General features: G+C 44.5%; 1 protein-coding gene across 3 annotated transcripts in view; it reads right to left on the reverse strand.

Moving 5' to 3' along the window:
- The window catches only part of LGMN (legumain), a 37,262-nt gene extending 14,092 nt beyond the window's left edge, over positions 1-23,170 (reverse strand). Inside the window, exons 1-3 of one of the 3 annotated variants that reach the window (XM_004017957.4) lie at positions 23,089-23,170; positions 12,251-12,418; positions 1,022-1,119 (exon numbers count right to left, since the gene is read on the reverse strand). In XM_004017957.4, coding sequence (XP_004018006.2) covers positions 1,022-1,119; positions 12,251-12,388 — 236 coding nt within the window. In that variant the 5' untranslated portion in view covers positions 12,389-12,418; positions 23,089-23,170. Of the gene's footprint in view, positions 1-1,021; positions 1,120-12,250; positions 12,419-13,176 lie in introns of all 3 variants that reach the window. The other 2 variants (XM_042235389.1, XM_042235388.2) reach the window with 2 other exon arrangements.
- Between the last annotated feature and the right edge of the window lie 2,036 nt (positions 23,171-25,206).

Genomic DNA, 25,206 nt, shown 5'->3' on the forward strand with positions numbered 1-25,206 from the left:
AAAGACTAAACAGTCATGACTGTCACAGACACTTCTCATCACCCACCCAGGTCCCCAACACGTGGTTTTAGTAGTCCAAGGGTCTTGGGATCCCACAAGTCCTGGCCGGAGCAGTGAAGGGCTGAGCTCTGTAAGCTGAGGACAGGAGGCCAGGCCCGTGTGCCTGGCCTCCTGCTGGACACCAGCTTGCATCTTGGAGGGGAGATCTCATCAAGAGATCTCTCAGAGAAAACCTACTTTCAGAGAGAGAACAGAAAACAAGGCTTTGATGCAAGAGCTTAGGCATTAAAGCTCAGAATGTGTTAAGAACAATCATGTGATCATCGGAAAGGCCACAGTTAGGAACTGAGGAGCTGTGAGACTAGAACAGGTTAGAGTCAGACCTGTACCTGCTGCTGCTTATTTTTTGGCGGGGGGAGGAAAGGGTGAGCCACTTGGCATGTGGGATCTAGCTCTCTGACCAGGGACTGAGCCCCCTGCACAGAAGCTCGGAGTGTTAACCAATGGTTAACCAGTGAGTGTTAACCAGGGAAGCCCCCATACCTGCTGTTTCTGATCTCAAGAAATCAGATAAGCAGGCATGAGAGAACAGTCTGGAAAATTAAATTCAGCAATTTTTTAAAAAAGGAAATAGGTATAGAAAGAAGGGTGGGAGGATCTAAGCTACAAAGGAGCCTCTTGTGCACAGGCCTCCAAAGCGCCCCGGCACAGAGCTCAGGAACAAGTACCGCAGAACCTAGTAATGAGTTAGTTCTCTAAGCCGAGAGGGAACCCATGCGTTAAAGCCTTGCAAAGCCCGAGCCTCAGCACCTTCACTACCATTTGCTATGTCCCTGTCATTGCTGGGTTCTACCAAGTTATGGTCAAAGCTCTACATGAAGTTGGTGGGTGGAATTTCAGCTGGGACTCAGCTTACATTCTAATGTTAGGCTGCCCAACCAAGAATTCCTGAGAATCCATGTGTATTTTTTAAAACGCTCTAAAGTTCCTCACCATCAAGTTCAAAGCCCTCCATACTCACTGGTGGGAGTCGGCGATGTCGTCATACATCATCACGATGACCTGCTCATCAGGGATCCCGTTTCGGTGAACGATCTGGTAGGCGTGGCATGCATCTGCCTGGGAGAAGGGGTTTTGTCAAGTGTTAGATTTTGCCCAGAAGAAGCCAATTTGAGCGTTTTCACGAGCAATGTGTTCTTTCTCATGGAAGACGTGCTGTGTCCCACTCCCTATTGGTCAGGTCTTTAAATCAGTTTAAAACACATTCATTCATCTTTTTCAGTGCAATTTTTAAAAATCCACCCTTCACCATGAAACTCTCATCAGGCAGTTAGCATAAAATGTGGACTACTCTCTCACACACACACACACACATACACACAACTACCACCACCACCCACCACCACCACATCTACAGGAAACAAGGGCTTTTGAAAGTCCTGAATAAGTTATTTTCATTTTCCACACCCTAGAAAAGTCTCCTGAAAGCACTGATTTAGGGCTGAAGAACAGAATGACAGAATGATGGACCAACAGATTAAAAGCTTAGTGGTTAGTTCTGTATCACACAGGATTCTGCTGGTTCCAGTAACCTTAACCACCACAGTTGCTGTTTAGAGAACTGAGTGAAAAACTCAAAAATTCAGCTCAGGAACTAAAATGAGGAATGTGTTCTTTAGTTTAAAAAAAATAACAAGGGTGACCATAGTAAAGGTCAAAGAAAAACTTTGCTAATGAGATTCCTTGTCCATAAAAAGGCCAAGACAATTTTTGCTTCCTTTTTCAGATGATACAGACTACACTCCATGACATGTAAATCATTTGAGGACAAAAGGGAAAAATGTTACCTAACGTTCTGCTTTTATTTAATTATGTCTTTCCTAGGGCAGAGTATAAAAGAAATGCCATGCCCAGTTACTTGCCTCTCTAAAGAAGAGGGCTTCAGAAACTGGATGTCCACAAATCACGTTCTAAACAGCTCTTAGCAGACCAACTGAAATAAAGTTCACACACCACTAAATCCAGCATTCTGCCTGTACATGTCGAAAACTTTATAGCAAAAATAGGTGCTCAAAATACAGTTGCTAAATGTTGTGTGGGTGAGTCCAAGACCTGGCATTCAAGAGCTATTAGATGAATATGAATATGAATTAGATGAATATTAGATGAATAACAGAATATGAAAACTCATACATTTATGGACTTTGTTCTACCTGCCAGGTACTATGCTCAGACTTTCTATGTACCATCTCATTTAATTCTCATCACACCCCCCCTGTGATAGTGATTCCAATTTCACAGTGAGGTCATCAAGGCTGAGGGAGGGGAGGTGACCTGTCCAAGTCACATGGCTCAGAGTGAAAGATCCCAGGCATTCTGACTCCAGAGCCTGATCTTGCTTTCAGAAAATACAGAAAAATAAACTGTCCGATGTTCATATAATGGGAGTACCATAAAGATCACACAAATGGAATACCTAAAAATGAATGAAATACAACCTATGCTTCAAGATACATGAATCTCAGGAACATCACGAGAAAAAGAACAAATGATAGAAAAAAAAAATATTCACTATGATTACATTCATATAAAGGTCAAAACAGGCTAAAGTAAACATTATGTTGCTTAGTTAAATACACAGATGGAAAACTCTAAAGTGAAGCAAAACAAATCTAAGGAACTTGCCCTCTGGGAGGGTCAAGATTGGACCAGATAGGGAACAACATACTAGTAATTTTCTTTTTCTTCAGTCAGGTACTGAGAGAGTCAATTCCTAGGCAGGTTGATAAGAAGTCCGGGGGTCCCCAAGGAGAGAGGGGTCTGGAATTCTCAAGGAGGAGAAGAGGACAAACGTTTTCTTCCCTCTACATTCCTTAGTCTTAGTCACATAAAATGGTTTTTTTATACACAACAACTTAGTTTAAACTCTGTGCTAAGGATTATATAACAACAATGCATCCTGCTTGAGGACAATTTCTCCTTCCTAAAAACCTCTGGCTAATCCTGTTATCAGGATTCAGATGTAAATTGAAGTAAGTAGGGAAAACCACTAGACCATTCAGTTCAGTTCAGTTCAGTCGCTCAGTGTCCGACTCTTTGCAACCCCATGAATCGCAGCACGCCAGGCCTCCCTGTCCATCACCATCTCCGGGAGTTCACTCAGACTCATGTCCATCGAGTCCATGATGCCATCCAGCCATCTCATCCTCGGTCGTCCCCTTCTCCTCCTGCCCCCAATCTCTCTCAGCATCACAGTCTTTTCCAATGAGTCAATTCATCGCACAAGGTGTCCAAAGTACTGGAGCTTCAGCTTTAGCATCATTCCTTCCAAAGAAATCCCAGGGTTGATCTCCTTCAGAATGGACTGGTTGGATCCCTTTGCAGTCCAAGGGACTCTCAAGAGTCTTCTCCAACACCACAGTTCAAACGCATCAATTCTTCGGCACTCAGCCTTCTTCACAGTCCAACTCTCACATCCATCCATACGTGACCACAGGAAAAACCATAGCCTTGACTAGACAGACCTTAGTCGGTAAAGTAATGTCTCTACTTTTGAATATACTATCTAGGTTGGTCATAACTTTTCTTCCAAGGAGTAACCGTCTTTTAATTTCATGGCTGCAGTCACCATCTGCAGTGATTTTGGAGCCCCCAAAAATAAAGTCTGACACTGTTTCCACTGTTTCCCCATCTATTTCCCATGAAGTGATGGGACTGGATGCCATGATCTTCGTTTTCTGAATGTTGAGCTTTAAGCCAACTTTTTCACTCTCCTCTTTCACTTTCATCAAGAGGCTTTTTAGCTCCTCTTCACTTTCTGCCATAAGGGTGGTGTCATCTGCATATCTGAGGATGAGATGGCTGGATGGCATCACCAACTCGATGGACAGGAGTGAGTAAACTCCAGGAGTTGGTGATGCACAGGCAGGCCTGGTGTGCTGTGATTCATGGGGTGCAAGAGTTGGACTGAGCGAATGAACTGAACTGAATCCTGTTATCTTAAAATGGAAATTATGGGAGTGGGTCTACTAAGATCTTTACAACCTCCAGACATTCTTTTGATTCATTGTAATAACTAATTAAAAGGTATTTAACTCCATTGCTAACACTAGCGAGGGGGCACTCTTTCTGCCCCCTTCTGATGTCTCTGTCAGAAGCTTTCTCTATCTCTTTTATGCTTTAATAAAACTTTATTACACAAAAGCTCTGAGTGATTAAGCCTGTCTTTGGCCCCAGATTGAATTCTTCTCCTCTGGAGGCCAAGAATCCCGGCGTCATTCGTGGTTCAGCAACAACCTTTCAGTACAAACTACATAGGTATTCATTTTATTATTATTCTTTACATTGAAGGCACATTATATAGATATTTGTTTTCTATTTCATAAGAAAAAAAAATCAATATTATGTCAGATTTGACCTTCTCAATGAAACTGGAGTGAGCAGGCACACCCACCCACTCACCTCAGTGCAAACTGGCCTATTATCTATCTCTCCTGTTAGATACCAAAAAGCAGGTTCACCAAAAGACAAAACAACTTAGGAATAAACTTAACAAAAGAAGTGTAAGACTTGTAAACTGAAAATTATAAAACTGCTGAGGAAAATTAAAGATCTAAATACACAGAGAGATATCTCATGCTCATGGATCAAAAGACATACCACACTTAAACTTTTTAAAAAACTAGCTCAGTCGGTAAAGAGGCTACCTGAAGTGAAGGAGACCTGGGTTCAATCCCTGGGTAGGGAAGATCCCCTGAAGAAGGAAATGGCAACCCACTCCAGTATCCTTGCCTGGAAAATCCCATGGACAGGGGGAGCCTGGTGGGCTGCAGTTCATGGGGTCGCAGAGTCGGGCACAGCTGAGCAACTGACACCACCAGTGGATAAGGCTCCACACCTCCAGTGTCTGCACTGCAGGGGGCATGGGTTTGATCCCTGGTTGGGGAACTAAGGTCCCGCATGCCTTGCGGTACAGACAAAAGATTTTTTAAAAAGTTAAAATATCTCTCCTCTCCCCCTCAAAAAATTTTTTTAAAAAACTGATCAGCAGGGATTTCCTCAGAAATTGACAAGATAATGCTAAAATTTGTACATAACTGCAATAGATATATAAACTGAAAAAGAAGAAGAAAGCTGGAGAACTTTCACTTCCTGTTTTCAGAACTACCCTGGGAAAGGAGAATCTTATCAACAAATGGTGCTGGGAAATTTTGGATATCTACATGCAAAAAAGATGATCTTAGACTCTCTCCTCATACCGTATATGAAAATTAACTCAAAATGAATCACACTTGAATGTAAGTGCTACAGCAACATTTTATAAGATAACACAGGAGAAAATCTTTGAAATCTTCAATTGTAATTGCACAGATGTCATAGATATAACACCAAAAGTGTGGTCTATAAAAGAAAAAAAAAGGTAAACTGGACATCAACAACATTCAAAATCTTAGTGCTTCAAAAGACATCAGTAAGAAAGTGAAAAAAATAAAAATAAAAAGAAAGTGAAAAGATAAGCAACAAAGTGAGAGCAGAACATTTGCAAAACACATATCTGAGAGGATTTGTATGTAGAATATGCAGAGAACCCTTGTACCTCAATAAAACAACTGGTTCCATCGAAAACAGATCAAAGATTTATATAAACATTTCACCTAACTAGATATACTGAAAAGCACATAAAAAGATGTTCACAATCATTACTTATTAGGGAAATGCAAACTCAAACCACAAGGAGCTACCACGTCACAGCAGACAGTCAATAACTAGTGTTGGTGAGGATAAACCAGGAAGCTTCATCCACTGCTTGCGTGAATGCAAAATGATGCAGCCCTTTTGGAAAATACTTTAAGTTTCTTTAAAAGTTAAGTATAAATTTACCCTAGGACCTGGGAATTCTACTCTTAGGTATCTGCCAGGAGAAGCAAAAACATTAACCCACACCAATATCTGTACTCAAATGTTCTTGGCAGAATGCTTCAAATAGGAAAAAAAAAAAAGAAACAACCCAAATATCCACTGAGTGGGGAACAGACAAAATGTGATGCAAGCATACAATGGAACGCTATTTGGCAATAAAAGGAATGAAGTGCTGACACGCGCTATACAGATAAAGTTTAAAAACATGGCCTTAAGAGAAGCCAGACACAAAAGTTCACATTGCACGGCCCTATTTATGTGATATGTTCAGAAAAGGCAAACTTACAGAATTACAAAGTATACTAGTATACTAGGAGTTGCCTCCAGCTAGGGACTTGAAATTGGCTCAAGGGATCTTACTGGGGAGATGGAAGTGTGCTAACACTGATTTATGGTGAGGCGTACACAGCTTGCTAAATGCACCAAAACATCACTGAACACTTAAAATGGGTGAATTATATACAATCTGTAAAATATGCTTCAATACGACCATATATCTTAGAAAATATATTCAGCCTATCCTGTTAGTGCTCCCCTAAATTCCTGGGCTCCTCACCACCGCCCTGACAGGCAGACTCTTTTATGCCCATTTCACAGATGGGGACAGGCTCAGGAAGGGCTCAGGGCTTCCCCCACCACAGCGGTCTCAAAGCCAAGCAGAGATCCTCTCTTGGGTCCTTGGAATTACTTGGTTTCTTCCCAACCTTCTCAATTCAAAAGGGCTTTTGGTTGGAGTCAAGCACTCACTAACACCCAAAAGAAATAAAAGTAAGGTTAAGCCAAGTCAAGTGATTTGGAGACAGTGCTAAAGATTGCTTGAATGACTTTTCTGGAGTGTATCTTATCTCTGTGCATTTTTTCCCCTTAAAAACAGAAATGCCATAAGAGAAATGCCATGTGACAGGAAGGTATTGAGCAAGACTTGACATAAAGGGCAGAGCCCTCTGGGCCACACTGAACAGAGACTGCTGACTCAACTCTCAGGAGTAAGGAGTTTAGATGGGATTGCTGATACATCCCGTGATTTCCTGGTGGAGGTCACTGTCCAGTCACTGATCGTGCCGCCCTACCTCAGGCCAACTGTAAGCTGACTAAGAGCAACCAGCCTGGGGCAAAGGCGAAATACTTGTTCTTGAAATACTTGGCATGTTCTTGAAATACTTGCCATCACTGCCAAGGGGTCCACCTTCAAGCCAGCTAGGGGCTGGGAAGAGTTCTCATGGGCTGCTCATTGAGAGGAATATGTATAGTACCCCTTCCTGGCACATGCTCTGAGCACTGCTAAGCCCTGAGTCGGCATTGGGTGGGGGCGAGGGGGCTGCTAGCTCAGCTGGTAAAGAATCCGCCTGCAATGTAGCAGACCCCGGTTCAATTCCTAGGTCAGGAAGATCCACTGGAAAAGGGACAGGCTACCTAGTCCAGTGTTCTTGGGTTTCCCAGCTAGCTCAGCTGGTAAAGAATCTGCCTGCACTGCAGGAGACCTGAGTTCGATCCCTGGGTTGGGAAGATCCCCTGGAGAAGGGAACGACTCCAGTACTCTGGCCTGGAGAATTCCATGGACTGAGTGACTTTCACTCACAGAGCCCACCACCACCTCAGATTTTCCAGAGGAGAATCAAGAGGTTTGGAGTGAGATTACATCATTTGTTCAAACTAATACAGCAGATGCGAGAAGAACAGGAATTACACCTGGGGGTCTATGCAAGTCTACAACCCACAGTCCCGACCACCCTGCCCAGCATCTGGCTTGTACAAGAACAGCCCTCCTGGGCTAACTGCATTCCCCCAGTTCAGTCCTGCTCTGCTCTGCTCTCCATCTGTTTCTTTTCTTAAAATATAAGAGTGATACTTTGTAACAAGATGGATTAACTATAAAAACATAATGCCAGTGAAAGAAGCCAGACACCAAAGCAGTCCACCTTGTATGATTCCATTTATGAAGTTTCTGGAAAGGGCAAGACAATAAAGACAAAAGGCAAATCCTTGGGGACAGGAGGCTGGGATGAGTACAGGCACAGGGGAACTTTCTAGAATGATGGGCGTGTCCTAAAACTGAACTGTGGTAACACTTGCACAACTGTCTGAATTTACTAAAAATCACTGTACTATGAGATAGGTGAACTGTATGGCATGGAAACATACCTCTTCAATAAAGCTGTTTCTAAAAAGTGGTAATAACACACACCCTTAAATATATAAAGTGAAAGGTGGTTATTCAGAAGTATAATGACTGCCACTAGACCCTCTATTATCCTATCTTTTCCTCCCAACTTCAACATGTACAAGTTCTGGACTTTTCCCTCTCCCTCTCTGCCTCCTCTTGGCCCTGTGGATATTCTTAAGGAGGCTTCTGAAGCCTTCCCAGGAAAAGGTGGCACTCCCTTCCTCTCCACCACAGCCCCCAGCTTGAGACCAGCAGAGGGGAGGGGGCGTCAGCATTCTCCCAGCTCCTCACCTCTTCTGTTGCCAACACTCCAGACCTTCTCCTTCAGAGCCCCACTGCCCAGCAATGACCTCAAAACTCCCCTCAAGCCCCTTTCTCCCAGTGACTCCTGGCTCACATCTCCTCTCCTCCCAACACCCCCCCCCCCCATATCCCAACATCCTCCTAATGGCTTGTGCAACGGTGAACTTCACCTTCAATCCACTTAATTTTCCTTCTCAGTGCACTCAGATCTCTATACTGGAAGAAACCTTCCTCTAGTCCCATTCCTCCCCTGGTGACCTATGTTCTTCTTTCTCCCCCTCACAAGCCTGTCGGAAGAATAGCCAGTACAGCATACCTTGTGCGGTTTGCACCAAGGGACTCTGTCATCCATGCATCGGAGTCTGGCTCCTGCCTCCACCACTGCAGGAACTTGTCCTCCAGGACCTTCCAAGCCCATACTCAAGATGTAACATATCCCACTAGCATCAGCCCAGACCCACCAGTTCCCTCGCTGTCATCCATTCATCCCAGCCCCAAATGGAAAACGGAGAAAGCCAATTCAGTGTAACCAACACAGGTTAAATAACCATCATAAAGCACAGAAGAGTGCTCTGCAATGATCTGAGTGTGCCCAGTATACTAATCTTCTCTAAACAAATTTGTGATAATGAGTGCTATGTTCACGCAAGGAAAACGTAAACCTCAATAAAAATGTAAGTCTATGCAGAAAAGAAAAAGTCTATGTAGGTTCTATGGGAAAAGCTCTTTCAAATGCTCTTTTGTTTCCCCCTACACTTTGAATTTTCTATTTTGTACTGGGGTGTTAACTGGCTATACCTCAAACGCTCTTCTAACGCTCAGTTTCCAAAGTCAAGACAGCAAGTGTCGGCAGTGGGCCGAGGAGTGAACTTGGCCGGCAGGGATATGAACTGAGGCCAACCATGATTCAGCAGCCACGCTTCCCGTGCCCAGCTTTAGCACCAGCATCCGCCCTTCTTTAGGGACAGAAATTTCAGTCTGCGCCCACTTCTTTTTGCTTTTCTTGCTTCATTCCATTTTGATACGAAGTAGTTTACCCAGGGAAACTAGCAACACTTTAAAAAAATTTCCTGGGAGCAAAGGGTAATCACCTATACTGAATAATGTTTAACCAATACATGCTTTTTAAAGTTAGTTGTATAAAAACCAGGGTGTCTGATGAAGCAGCCAGTCTGCTATCAGTGACCCGTATTTAATACCCCATCTTTCTGACTTGTGTTGAGAGGCAGAGGAGAAAACTGAGCTGGGTAGTTAATACTCGGATTACTCCTCTCTAACTGGGTCAGGTCTGTGCGTGTCCGACTCTTTGTAACCCCATGGACTGTAGCCCGCCAGGCTCCTCTGTCCATGGGATTCTCTAGGCAAGAATACTGGAGTGGGTTGCCATGCCCTCCTCCAGGGGATCTTCCCAACCCAGAGATCGAACCTGGGTCTCCCACATTACAGGCGGATTCTTTACCATCTGAGCCACCAGGGAAGCTGGGGTCAGGTCTGGGTTAAGTATTAAAAAGGTATCATACTGCCAATGAAAATAACTTTTTAATCAAGCTGAATTTCCTATTCAGCTAGCATATAAAAAGCATTCAAGAACTAAGTCATTCAATAATCATCAAATTATAGAGCTGGTTGCCTGGAAAATCCCATGGACAGAGGAGCCTGGTAGGCTGCAGTCCATGGGGTCGCTAAGAGTCAGACACAACTGAGTGACTTCACTTTTACCTTTCACTTTCACGCACTGGAGAAGGAAATGGCAACCCACTCCACTGTTCTTGCCTGGAGAATCCCAGGAATGGTGGAGCCTGGCAGAGGGCGGGGCGGGGCAGGGGGTACAGTGGTTGCACAGAGTCGGACTCAACTGAAGCGACTTAGCAGCAGCAGCAGCAGCAGCAGCAGCAGCAGCAGCAGGAGTTCACCTAAACCAACCCCTATTTAACAGATTATGAAACTGATATCCTGGGAAGGAAACACACGTGAGGCAGCCCTGTTAAGCCGTCACAAGCACAGATGCTAGGTCTAATCTGGCAGCCTCTGGCCACACTTGGTGACTAGGCACTTCAAAGGTGACCAGTTGAGACAGAAAGTAAACATAAATAGGGAAAAAGAACTGGACCGACTGCACAGAACCCCACAGTGGGGGGTCAAATGAGTTCACTTGTGATTGCCTGTGCATCTCGTCTCTGAGAATTGAAAGATTCAATGACTTTTTAAATAACAACGTTATTAAGGTATATAATTCACATATCACACGTCAACCTTTTAAATATACAATTCAGTGGCTTCTAGTATGTTCACCAAGTCACGCAACCATCACCATTCTCTAACTCCAGAGCCTTTTCATCATCCCTAAAAGAGACTCCACACCCAGTAACAGTCATTCTCTGTCCCCTCTTCTGTGTACACCTTGTCAACTGCTAATCTACACTCTGTTTTCACAGAGTTTCCTGCGCTAGACTTCCATCTATAAACGGAATGCTGCGGTCCTTTGTGACTGGCTTCTCTCACTTAGGATAATGTTTTTAAGGTTCAGCCCTGTTGAAGCCATGCATCCGTCCCTTGTTCTCTTTATGGCCAAATAATAACACCTTGTGTGGACAGACTATACTTTTTGTTTATCCATTTATTGGACACTTGGATTGTTCCCACTTTTAGGCTAGCATGAATAAAACTGCTATAATCATTTGAGTACAAGTTTTTTGGGGGGAGACGTACATATTCTTTTTTTTTTTTTCTGAATATATACCTAAGAGCCGAATTGCTGGGTCACACGGTAACTGTGCTTAACCTTTTGAGGAACTGTCAGACTGTTTTTCAAAGCAGCTACACCATTTTACATTCGCACCTGGAGGTTGCACTTTTAACATATTTACAAATGTAGATTCTTTCCTCTCTAATTTCTGCCAGGCTGGTTTGCTGAGAGTGCCAGGAAAGAAGAGGGGGAGGGGTGAAGGCAGAGCAGCAGGGCGGGGGTGTGGAGGGCAAGGAGACTCGTGACGCTGCTTCCAGAGTCCTGTCTGCACCAATTCAGCCTCACGCAAGTCACCTCTGGTCTTCAAGTCTCAGTTCCCCTATTTACTAAAATGAAGGCACTAGACCAGTAGGTCTCAACTAAGGACATATGGCAAAGTCTGGAGACAACTTTCGTTGTTACAGTGGCTGGGTGATACTCCTGGTACCTAGAGGGCAGAGGTAGGGATGCTGCTAAACATCTTACATGGTAGGACAGCCCCCAACAGTTAAGAATTACCTGGGTGGACCCAAGTGTCAACAGTGCCAAGGTTGAGAATCCCTGCATTAGACTGAAGTGACCACATACGGGCCATTTTGAGGAACAGCCAAAATGGTTTCCAAAATGACTGTACCACGTTATAATCCACTCAGCAATGGGGATGGTGGGGTGTGTGTTCCATTCTCCACATCCTCATCAACACATGTATTTTTGCCAACCTAAGAGGAGCATCTGTTCTAATTTTGGTTGCTGGGGGGAAGGGATAGTTAGAGAGTTTGGGATGGACATGTACACACAGCTACATTTAAAATGGATACCCAACAAAGACCTACTGTATAGCACAGGGAACTCTGCTCAATGTCACACGGCAGCCTAGATGGGAGGGGGGTTTAGGGGACAATGGATACATATACATGTACGGCTGAGTCCCTTTGCTGTTCACCTGAAATTATCACAATACTGTTAAATAGCGATACAAAATTAAAAGTTTAAAATAAATAAAATCTTGATAGCTTCAACTCCATCCCAAAGCAAAACCAAGCCAAAAAACAATAATAAAAGGTCTCTTCTAATAACAATGTCCAGGATTGTTAGCAGACTGCCAGTGTCATCCAGGAAAAGGTGAGTCATTTTCTTACCTGGTGCCTGTAATTATCCCAGCCCTGTGATCCTGCGACAATCACCACCCAGTGCTTGCCTCCATCCTCAGGGTCCTCCAGGGGAACAGCAGCAATTCCCAGGACCAAGCTGAGCAACACAGTGACTTCCCAAATCATCCTGCCCCCTTGGAATTCCCCTGCAGAAATCTAGGAAGAAAAAGGCAGAGTCAAGTGAAAAAGGAATGACCAAAACAGAAGAACACTGCTGGACCCAAAGACAAGATCGCAGAAAATGGGCCAAAAAGATACGATCATTTCGTCATCAGACAGAACTCGCTGAGGATAAAACTGATGACAAGCAGACTTTTATTCTCAGCGCTGCTGCCGTTTCCCTGGAGCGGAGCAGGGGGTTGCCCACAGCGCCCCACCTTCACTACGGGCTGAACTTAGGAGAATAAACCAAAGAATATTGAGGAAGCTCTTGAGGCAACTTTTTAAAGTTTTTGTCACAACTTGGAATACAGAAAACAAAATTCACTAACAAACTTCACTGTGTCGGAAAAATATCTACCACACACTATGAACTGTTTTAAGAAAAGAACAGAAATATACTGTGTGCTTAGCAAAATGTAGAAGGCAGACAAAACCTAACAGTAGTTATTCTTGGGTGGTAGATAGGTAGAATTAAGAAGGACCTTCTTTCTTTTTGTCTCTCTTTACTACAAATAATATATATTACTTATACAACAAAGCCTGTAAAAATTCAACATACACTTGATGTAAATACTGAGGGGCAATGTGTGTGAGCTATCGGGGTAAGCTATAGTCTAACACTGGCAGCCCAAATGAATGTCTTTGGATAATGCTTACAACCCATTTTCATTATTCTGTAGAAGAGGCTGAGCAAACATTTTAATCCTTGTTTTACTGGATGGGGAGGTTGAAGCAAGAGAGAAGTGACTTACCCAATATTCACTGGCCACAGACCAGAACCCGTGCCTTCTGAATTCCTGGTCCACCCTTTCTGCTACATAGTTCTGCATCTCAAGACTTTATCCTTAATGAACTACATGCCCAATTTTACCCTTCACGGCCAAAACTTTAAAGAGAGTTTTAAAGCACAAAAGGCAGAACTAAGGCTGAGTCCTGGCCACCCTGCATTACTCAGACAAGTATGCTATTTTAATGCCCTGCGTCCTGACTATGTTATTTTTAAAAAAGCCTTCCTATGGCAGAAGCCAGGCCTGTCATTCTAAGATAAGAGGAAAAACAGTCATTGAGATGTAGGGACTCAGAACAGAACAGTCTACGAGGCTAACCTCTGCCTCTGATGCTTTTTGACAAAACAGTGCTCATTTACTCACTCATTAATGTATTCACTCATTCATTCACCTCCTCAGTCAGAGTCTCCTGAACTCTGACCCTGCCAGAAAAAGCGCTGGGGGCCGGGAACGCAGTAGGGACAGGACGAAGCTTCTGTCCTCAAGGACTGCAGAGCCAGCTAAGTCACGAAACACCTTGAAGTCTAGGAAACCATCCTCAGCATCTGTGCCTAGTTCAGTTCAGTTCAGTCGCTCAGTCGTGTCCGACTGTTTGTGACCCCATGAATCACAGCACACCAGGCCTCCCTGTCCATCACCATCTCCCGGAGCTCACTCAAACTCACGTCCATCGAGTCGGTGATGCCATCCAGCCATCTCATCCTTGGTCGTCCCCTTCTCCTCCTGCCCCCAATCCCTCCCAGCATCAGAGTCCTTTCCAATGAGTCAACTCTTCGCATGAGGTGGCCAAAGTACTGGAGTTTCAGCTTTAGCATCATTCCCTCCAAAGAAATCCCAGGGTTTATCTCCTTCAGAATGGACTAGTTGGATCTCCTTGTAGTCCAAGGGACTCTCAAGAGTCTTCTCCAACACCACAGTTCAAAAGCATCAATTCTTCTGTGCTCAGCCTTCTTCACAGTCCAACTCTCATATCCATACACGACCACTGGAAAAACCATAGCCTTGACTAGACGGACCTTAGTCGGCAAAGTAATGTCTCTGCTTTTGAATATGCTATCTAGGTTGCCTGTGCCTAAGACTGTGCTAAACCTCAAAATGATGGGATTTCCTCCCAAGTGAAAAAACAGGAAGCCCTGAGTTTTACCAAAGTTTTAAAGAGTAAAGGCACTTTGGGCCAGCACTTCTCCAACTTGACTTATATGCCCAGATTGCCTGGGGGGCTTGTTAGAAGGCAGAGTCTGACTCAGTAGGCATGGGCAGGGCCTGAGACTCTGCATTTCTGACAAGCTCTGGGTGATGCCCAGGACTACACTCTAGTCAGCTCTGCCCAGAAGCCCAGCTTCCTAGTTAAGAAACCGTACTACTCTAGCCCCGCAGGACTTCTCCCAGGAACTCAATGCTTCACATGTAAGAATCAAGAATCTGAGGTGGGAGGAATTCCCTGGCAGTCCAGTGGTTGAGACTCGGAGCTGCCAATGCAGGCAGCAGGGGTTCAGTCTCCCGTCAGGGGACTAGGATCCTGCATGCTACACAGCACGGCCAAACAACAACAAAAAAGAATCTGAGTTAGTGCTCGATCCAGGTTTCTTTAGCTCCACTATAAAGTCATGGATGCATGGGTAACTGCAATAACATGCCCCAGATTTGTTTTGAGATTGTCTTCAAATGGTCAAGATGAGTCACAGATGAGGGCAGTGGCCTTCCCAGGCCACCCAGCCCCGGAACCCGCTGGTCTATTAATATGTCAGTGTGTATGGACAGGATGTTTTCTCACATCCACTTGACCTGCCCAGGGTTCACCGAGGGATAATAAAATGGGAAGTAATACAAAGGTATGAATCAGCAGCAGTGAGATCAGACAAGAGACAGTCAAGCTCCCACTCCCAGAGCTCTGCAGGGGCCCCCACACTGGAGGGGGAGGTGAGCCAGTGATACTGGAGGCCATGCAACCAGCAGTGTCCTGGCTGCAGGCAAGCCTCCCAGGAAGCCTTCTCTTGGGGCAAGGGTCAGCAAAGCCTCTGTAAAGGGCTGGAGTGTAGGTATTTTCAGCTCTGCAGGTCAACGTCATCCCCATCGCAACTCTTCAGCTCTCCGATGGTATCACAAAGCAGCCAAAGAGGATACAGAAACCAGTGAACACGGCTACATTCCAATGAAACTGAAACAGGCGGTCTCTGCGGCCCGCCCTCAGGAGCCAGAATGTGTTCTCAGCCCACAGGACAGGTATAGTCTGGGGTTTTTATTATCTTTCATCAACAATCATAAATCAGGCTCCCTGGTTTGCATACCATTCTTTCTGACTGTCTATCATGTGACTCAATCCTGAAGCGGCTGATCTGTCTGGAGGCACCAGTGCCTGACTTCTTCTTTTCTTTCTCTTTTCTTTTCTTTTTTTTTTTGTTGTGCCTCATGGCATGTGGGATCTTAGTTCCCCTGACCAGGGGCCAAACCTGTGCTCCCCAGAAGTGGAGGCTCAGAGTTTTAGTCATTAGACTGCCAGGGAATTCCCCCTTTCATATTTAAATAAAATATACTAGAGTCGAATGGTTGGCCTGCCTGAGCAACAGAATAGACACCACCCGCTCAACTGCCTAAATCAGCAAACAAAAAACACCACCAGGTTATTTTTACAAATTCCAGTTTACCTTTCATTCTTCTACTAAACACTAGCAAGTTACTCCTCGGTGAGGGAAAGTACCTTATTCATACACAAGGGACATTTTCAGAGCTAACATTTAGCGATGTTCTTGTCTATCTTTTTTTAAATTATTAACACAGAGTTGTGGTTCCTTGAATACAATGCCAAGTTACAAGCCTCACCATGTGACACCGATTTGGAAATGCCACTTAAAAAACACATACACTAATTTGTTGGGAAATGTATGGGGCCAGGGGCGAAGGAAAGATATGAAGTAATACAATCCTTCCATCACCCTTAGCAATGAACATGTCTCAAAACAGCAGGTTTCAGATGGCAATTTCCTGGTCAGCACTATTCTTGACGAAGTCGAGCGCCGGAAAACAAAGTCACAAATCATCTTGCAGCAAATCTATGATTCTCGTTTCAGCAGAGAGAAAAGTTCATGAATAAAAAGTAAACAAGGACCCCTGGGACTTCCCTGATGGCTCAGTGGTTAAGAATCTGCCTTCCAATGCAAGGGTCGCAGGTGTGATCCCTGGTTGGAGAACGAGGATCCCATACGCTGCAGGGTAACTTGGTCCACAGGCTGCCAACTAGACAAGCACTGCAATGAAGACCCAGCGCAGTCAAAAAAAAAAAAAAAAAAGTAAATGATCCCTGCCAAACTGGCCCAGGAAGACCGCTATTTCTTGCCCGTGGCGCTCCAGGGCCCCAGTCACACAGGCGCCGTCTTCTGCTTCTTCCTGTCTACTCACCCGTCCAACACACAGGGCCTGAACACCCACCAGGCGCTCACAGGGGCTGAACAGGGAGCCAAACCAGCGAAACCCTTCGCAGAGCTGACATTCTAGCAGGAAGAGACAGGTTGTACAGTGGTGATGAGTGCGGGGGAAGAAACAAAGGCAGAAGAGGAAGTCCCGGTGGGAGTGCCAGGTATCACTTTTCAAAAAGGGAAGATTTTAAGAAGGTGAGGGAGATCACCCATTTGTAGCAGAAAAACCCCAGAGGCAACATAAATGGTCATTTACGGGGGTTGTCTGTTGTTGTTGTCCAGTCGCTACGTCGTGTCCATCTCTTTGCAACCCCATGGACTGTAGCATACCAGGCTCCTCTGTCCTCCACCACCTCCCGGAGTTTGCGCAGATTCATGTCTACTGAGTTGATATGGTTTTTCCAGTAGGCATGTGAGAGTTGGACTGTGAAGAAAGCTGAGAGCCGAAGAATTGATGCTTTTGAACTGTGGTGTTGGAGAAAACTCTCAAAAGTCCCTTGGACTGCAAGGAGATCCAACCAGTCCATTCTAAAGGAGATCAGTCCTGGGTGTTCTTTGGAAGGACTGATGCTAAAGCTGAAACTCCAATAGTTTGGCCACCTCTTGTGAAGAGTTGGCTCATTGGAAAAGACTCTGATGCTGGGAGGGATTGCAGGCAGGAGGAGAAGGGGATGACAGAGAATGAGATGGCTGGATGGCATCACCGACTCGATGGACGTGAGTTTGAGTGAACTCCAGGAGTTGGTGATGGACAGGGAGGCCTGGCGTGCTGCGATTCATGGGGTCACAAAGAGTCGGACACGACTGAGCAACTGAACTGAACTGAGTTGATAATCCAATCTAACCATCTCATCCTCTGCCACCCTCTTCTCCTTTTGCCTTCAATCTTTTCCAACATCAGGGGCTTTCCCATCTACAGGGTACTATTCATCAAATCAATTATATGTGTGTGTATGTGTGTGTTAGCAGCTCAGTCATATCCAACCCTTTGCGACCCCATGGACTGTAGCCCACCAGGCTCCTCCATCCATGGCATTTTTCAGGCAAGAATACTGGAGTGGGTTGCCATTCCCCTCTCCAGGGGATCGTCCCAATCCAGGAGTCGAACCTGGGTCTCCTGCATTGCAGGCAGACTCTTTACCGTCTGAGCCACCAGGGAAGCCCTAACTCAACTATAATACATCCTTATAACGGGATATAGTGATAACTTTAAAAGAAAAAGGTAGTTCTTACAAGTGCCGAGAGCAGGAAGGCCTCTGAGAGGATGCTCAGGGGTATGTGTTTAGTCTGCTAACCATTTGCAGGGAGAAAATGATCCAAGACAGCTGTTGCTCTAACCAGAGGAGAGAGGAAAGTCCCCAAGAGTATTCTGTTGTTGCTATGCCACACAGGAAGGGAGGGCGGGATATGTGTGGGTATCTATGAACCATGGAGTGTGCGAGGCACTTTCCCATCCTCACAACAGCCTGTGAGCAGTCTCATTACCCCCTTCAGCTGAGACAGACTAGGAAAGGTAGAGAAACTTGGTAGAAAGTGGCACTGTTGCATGACACACAGATCTGCTTCCAAAGATTGCTTCTTCTACTACACCACCTTGCTTGTCACACCAAAAGAGCATTGTTTTTGTGAATATCTCAGAGGCCCTGTAACCACAGGTGGGAGGGCTACACCCTACACTCCGGGGCCTCCGAGTTTCCTCCAGCAGCAGGATACCCAACATGCCTGCTCTTCATCACCCCACTATTTTAAGACACTTGTGGGTAATCGGTTATAAAAAGGTCTTAGAAGAAGAGCCCATCAAAGGAGAACTTGAACCACACAAAGTCAAAGTCAATGGACAAGCCTTTACAAATGAATTTTACCAGCCTCCAATGCCAGGTCCTCGCTGCTCCCACTGGTCCAGCGACCCTCTCATGTTACAGGGCTACATGAAGTCACTGATTCAACTGAAGGACTCCACTTCAGACAGCACCATCAAGTGGGATCTGATCCAATAGGGGAGGTTTGGGACAGACCCGAGTGCACATACCAGATCAACTGTCACCAGCAATAGAAGTAACAAGGCTACAGTTAGAGGACCATCTAAATAGCAGGATTAAATTCAAATCTAGGTCTGACATCAAAGCCCAGACCTTAACCACCCCCATGACCTCCCACATCAGCCCTGTACTTGCTACTTGCTCTGGGTTAGCAATAGCGAACCATTAAAGCCAACCAAAGCAGCTGGGCAGACAATGACATCTGTAAAGAGACTTCCAAACCTACAGGTTTTAGATCTTGCCCTCTGTTCGTTGGGGGCTTACAACAAAATCATCATGCAAGTGGTCCCTGGCTGATAACATGCAAAAGAGACAAGGACAGGAGACAAGGGGCCCTCTTTCACCGAACTGAAGTCAAGTTCCTCTGAGCCCTCCTCCCAACAAGACTTTGGCCCACTGAGCCCAGGTTTAGCAAGAATCCTACAAGAATCTCCCATCTTTGGCGTCTAATCAAGCTTCTCTTGGCAATTTTTCAGTCATTGTCCCTCCCACTCTGCCTACTGGCAATACATCTCAGTTGTCCTTGATGTATTTGGAGTTGAGCTCAGTTCTATATGGAAGTCTTTCTCCTCTAATACAATAGCTAGAATAAAATCCATCTTGTCATTAAAAAAAAAAAATGGTTACATGACATGGCACGTGGGATTTTAGTTCTCCAGCCAGGGATCAAACCCGGGCCCCATGCACTGGAAGGACAAAGACCTAACTACCAGACCACCAAGGAAGTCCCCATCTTGTCTTTTTAACATATGTCAGGTGAAATTTCTCTTTAATACAGGACAGTTACTAAGTTACTACAGTTCCTAAGTCCGGGGGACCCTGCCTCACCTTAATTGTTCATCTGTCAAATGGGATGGTAGAACTAAATTATTAATGGCCCATTCAATTCCCATATCCTTTGATTTTCTGTTTCAAGAGTAAAATTGGTGAAAAAAAAGAAAGAAAGAAAAGAAAATCCAAGTAGTCTTATCTCAAATCTCAAAAAAATGGATTTTGTTCAAGTGAGAGAATCAACGTTTTTTCATAGGGAAAATTTATGATTCAGTAGCAAAGCACATTTTGGATTAGAGCATGTCCTTCAAAGTTACCGAATTGTGATTCTATGGAGGACTTCCCTGGTGGCTCAGTTGGTAAAGAATCTACCTGCAATGATTCTATGGAACTTTTTTTCCCCACAACTCTGTAAACTGTAGATACTAGAAATGAAAATAATTATTGTCTAAAAACATGCAAATGAATTCTATTAAGTGGAGGTGCAAGCGATTCCCCCTTTGAAAGAAAGAAGCCAGCTTTCCCATTGCACGTTTCTGTATTTCTATTCTACAAATGTACTTTGTACTTGGAATCTCCTTTCAGCTGACAGTAATATATAGAAAGTGATGTTGTTGTTCAGTCACTAAGTCACGTCCAACTCTGCAACCCCATGGACTGCAGCTTGCCAGGCTTCCCTGTCCTTCACTACGTCCCAGAGTTTGCTCAAACTCTTGTCCATTGAGTTAGGGAAGCCTTCCAACCAGCTCATCCTCTGTCGTCCCCTTCACTTTTTTTTTTTTTTAAAGGTTGATCAAAGTTTTTTTTTTTAATTTTTATTTTTATTTTGTGTGTGTGTGGTTTTGACTTACATTTCTCTGATAATGAGTGATGTTGAGCATCTTTTCATGTGTTTGTTAGCCATCCGTATGTCTTCTTTGGAGAAATGTCTATTTAGTTCTTTGGCCCATTTTTTGATTGGGTCTTTTTTGTTTGTTTGTTTGTTTTTTGTGCCCCCTTCACTTTTAAAAAATTGTCTTTTAACATTTCAAGATGTACAAGCAGCTATAACATATTTCAAAATACACATAGTCAAGAAAGATTTTTTAAATTTACCAATGTCTAGAAGAATTTGATTTTTTATTAATGGTTTTTCTACACTTTTATTTTCACTGCTTATTTGGCATTTGAATTTCTTTAAGTTTCTCCCAAAGTACTATTTTTTGAAATCTAGGATTAATAATAGTTTGTAGTCTTTCCCCAAATGAATGAGCATGACTTTTATAACTAGATGTAAATTCTTAAGTTTAATTTTGCTACAACTTATATTTTAAGAATTGAAGGATACACGTTAAACTACAGAAATGTACAAATATAATATAAAATACCTGTTACCGTCATACAGATCAACTGTTAATATTTTGTAAATCTGTTAAACCTCTTTCCCCATAAACAAATAAAACATTACAGATAAAACAGTACCCCCATTGTCCTGTCCCATTCTCCGAATACCACAAGGTAACCACTATTGTAAATTATTTCATTCCAAGCAATTTATTATACTTTAAAATACATACATCCACTTTATAAACATTCTCCTACTAACAAACATGTAGGTTGCTACTTTTTTTTTTTTAACTATTAAAAGCATTCTTACACTCATCACCTTGTATACGAATGTCTCTCTGGTGCTTTAGGAGTAGAACCACTGAGTCTTAAGATATACTATTTTGCTAGCAGCTGTACTGTCCTAAAATATATTTGCAAATATCTGATATCTTTCAAACAATTGATACTCTTGAGAGTAACAAACTTTCTAATTTCTAATCTGATAGATATAAAGTGATCTAATTATGGGTTTAATTTGTATCTCCTGGATTACAAGATAAATTGAGTCATATGTCTAATCATCCAGATTTCAACATCCTTAACATTTGTGATGATTTCTCCTTCATAAAATGGGACTCAAATTTTGACCTAAAGCAATGTCTGCGGTTTAAGGAAAGAAAAAAAAGGCTTGTCGTTTCCTTAGAAAAGATAGTCAGTCATAGGTGGAAAACTCAAGAGACAGCATTCACCTCAATATATTTTTAATACTAGGTATGGTGTTCACTTACTTAAGAGTTCACAACCTTTTATTCATCTCTCCTCTCATTCAAATGCAATTGTCTTTAAAATCCTCAGCAATTCTCCTGGCAATTACTGCAATGAGCTCCCTGGTGTGGCCTCTTTCCAACACTTTTCCACATTAGAGAGTATCTAAGGTACACACTGGGCTTCCCTCGTGGCTCATTGGTAAAAAACCTGTCCAGCAATGCAGGAGACTCGGGTTCTATCCCTGGGTTGGAAAGATCCCCTGGAGAAGGAAATGGTAACCCACTCCAGTATTCGCCCTTGGGAAATCCCATGGACAGAGGAGCCTGGCTACAGGCCATGGGGTCACAAGAGAGTCCAACACAACTTCACGACTAAACAATAGCAACAACAAAGATACACATCTACTAAATTTGGTTTCTAGGGCTTTCAGGGCAAAATCCAAGTCTCTTACTGCAGCACAAGAGGCTTGCAAGATGCGCCTCTCTTGTTTTCCACTATCCACAAGAAATCCCTTGCTCCAACCAGGCTCAGGACTCCGGGTCCAAAATCAGTGCTCTTTTCCTGCCTTCATCATGCTATTTTCCAGGCGAAATGCTCTTCTCTTTCATCTCACTAGCTCCTGCCCATCCCTCAAACTCCATTCAATTATTCCCTTCTCTGCAAAGTCTTACCTCTTCCCACAAGCAGGGTTACATGCTGCCCCTGGAACACTGGAATGGTTCATGATAAACTGCCTCTCCCCTTTATGAAATAATCCCTGCTTTAAAAACTTAGTAAGGCTCAACCAATGTTTGCGAACTAATGCAGTAAAGACATTACTGCCTGGAGCAAAGAGAGCTGGGCCATGCCACTCACTACATACCACAGGGCAAGTCTCAAACCATGGACATTTATTTTCACAAAATTTCCTTCTCCCAGCCCCTATATTCTTGGCCCTGAATACCACGTGGGTAAAACCTCAACCCTAATGGAAGTAGGGGACCAAATCCTGCTAACTTTCACTTCCATGGTTCACGTGAATCATCCTGTTAACTCCCACCAGCTCAAACCTATGAGAAGTGGCACTTTTATGATTTCTCAGAAGGGATGTTTTTATACCTTTGGGTATATTTGCTGTTGTGGTTAACATAACCCCTTCCCCCTTAGGCTACCAAGAACTAACTGGAAACAGATGCAGCCTCAGCATTACAAACCTCAACAACCTGAATTGTTTCTAGATTGTTAAGACAGGACACAAGAGACCCCTCCTGGCATTCCCTGGCTATAGGACCTTAGCAAATGTGCTGTCAACTCGCGCCTGTTTCTGCTCTCGGAGGAGCCTGGGCTTCCAGCCAGAGCTCGCGCAACAAAAGGAGCCCCAACTCACCAACCCCACGGGATGCAAGGCTAAGAGAGGTCATCGGAAGTCATCGTTTGCCGAAAACTCCCTTTCGCCCGATGAGAAATGGATTTACGCAAAAAAAAAAGGCCGGGGAAACTGAAAATCCCAGCCATGAAGCCAAGATCTGCGGCAAACGGGCGACTCTGGTCCGGGGCGTTGGGCCGGGCCCCAGTACCCTGCCAGGGATATTGATTACCTGCTGAGGGACCGTGGGAAACCCTCGCGGTGCGCAGCCTCAGAGAAGTCAGCCGCCCGCGTCCTCCCGGCACAGATTGCTGAGCTGGGTCCTAGCTCCTTGCTTTGAGGGTTGGCTGCGCCGCGGCGATTGGCCGACCTTCGGGGAGGAGCGTCTTCGAAAGCCAATGGGAGGCGAGAACGAGACCTGAGAGTCGCAGGAACTACAAGTCCCAGCGAGCCTCCGCTGGGCCTTCTGATCCCAGAGGGCAAAGAAACGCAGGGAAAAAGGTATCCAGTGAATTAGGGCAGGATGGGGTGAGGGTGGGAGGGTGGTTCTGACGTGTGTGGAACCAGGGGCGCAGTGATTCCCCGGAAGGATCGATCCCCAGCGCGCTAAGCCGTTTAACACTCTGCATCTAAACTTGTACACAAATTAGAACCACGTAGGATGGTAGCTTCGTAGGTACTGATGCCTCCGCCTCACCCTAAAGATTTTGAGTTCTTTGGTTGGTCCGCCTGTCGCCTGGGTTTTGAAGTCTTTAAGGAGCCCCAGGTGATAGGATGTGCAGATCCGTTTCATCCTGGTAACAACCCTAGGAGAAGAAGGCACTTGTTAATGTCACCCCAGCTTTACACACAGGGCAAGTAAGGAAAGTTATGTCAGGGAGGTTAATTTTCGGAAGATCACATACCTCTGAAGTGGCAGAGCCAGAATTCGGAGCCAGGCAGTCTAGTTCCAGAATCCGGTGCTTTTTATCCGTATGCTACTTCTCAAACATTTGGTATTATCTCACAGGGAGAGAAAAGTAAAATACTATACATACAAGTACCGTGGTGTGGAGCTGAGAAAGTTGAGTTGAATGGAGTTACTATGAGGGAATAAGTCCCGTCCTGCCCAAGGACATCGAGCACAAAATATATAGGACTTACATTCATGGGTTGTCTCCTTTCATCTTTTTTGTTTCGGCTGTGTTGGCTTGTGTCAAATTAGTTGCCCCACTGTTGCAGGAAAGGGGACCCCTACCAGGGCCCGAAACTAACACTCGGAAATGAATTGTCCAAGGAAACACATCTGCTGACAAAGCAAGAGATTTTATTGGGAAAGGGCACCCAGGTGGAGAGCAGTAGGGTAACAGGAGAACAGCTTTGTCACATGGCTTGCAGTCTTGGGTTTTACAGTGATGGGATTAATTTCTGGGTTGTCTTTAGCCAATCATTCTGACTCAGAGTCCTTCCTGGTGGTACACACCTTGTTCAGCCAAGATAGATGCCAGAGAGAAGGATTCTGGGAGGTAGACATGTGGTGTCTCTTTTGACCTTTCCCGAACTCTTCCAGTTGGTGGAGGCTTATTAGTTCCAAGTTCCTTACCAGGACCTCCTGTCATAAAACAACTCATGCAAATGGTTACTGTGGTGCCTGGCCAGGGTGGGTGGCTTCAATCAGTGTGATTCCCTTAACACCACCACAGTTTAACTCAGGTCCTCAGCAGTGAAAGCAGAGTCCTAATCACCGGACCACCAAGGAACGCCCTGATGTCCTTTTATAATTTTTTGTTTTAACTGCAAATCATGGGTCTGTGTACCACCCTAGGCCTACTGCCAATTTTGTGACTAAAAGTCCAGAGGAACACACCCACACCCATTGGTGTAGGTATGACTGGGAGAACAAGGCAGAGATGAGCTATTGTAGGAGAGACCGTGTGGCCCACAAAAGAATGTGTATACTGTGTGACCATTTACAGAAAAAGCTTACCCACCCTGAGTTAAGTACTTGGCCCAAGATCACAGCTTGGAAGTGACCAGGGCTTCAAGTCCAGGTCTGTCCAAGCCTAAAGTCAGTTCTCATGACCACTGTGCTTTCACAGTCTTCCTCAATGGAGAGCATAAATGTTTTGTGCCAGGTGTATGGGCTTTAGAAACGTTCACAACCCAAAAGTTGAGTGTGGAGGAGCTGGAAGTCTTTAAGCAAATACTGAAAATGTATTTGCTCCACTCATGGTGAAGGATGGAAGCTGGAACGAGCATAACAAAGGGTTATGAGGGTTCATTGAGTGCCCAAGGCTGGGAACGGATCATGAAGGGTCATATATGTCTGGCCTTGAGGCATTCAGAGGCTTCCTCCTGACCGCCTGTTTCT

The sequence above is a fragment of the Ovis aries genome, chromosome 18 (assembly GCF_016772045.2).
Source record: "Ovis aries strain OAR_USU_Benz2616 breed Rambouillet chromosome 18, ARS-UI_Ramb_v3.0, whole genome shotgun sequence".
Classification (NCBI taxonomy): Eukaryota; Metazoa; Chordata; class Mammalia; order Artiodactyla; family Bovidae; genus Ovis; species Ovis aries.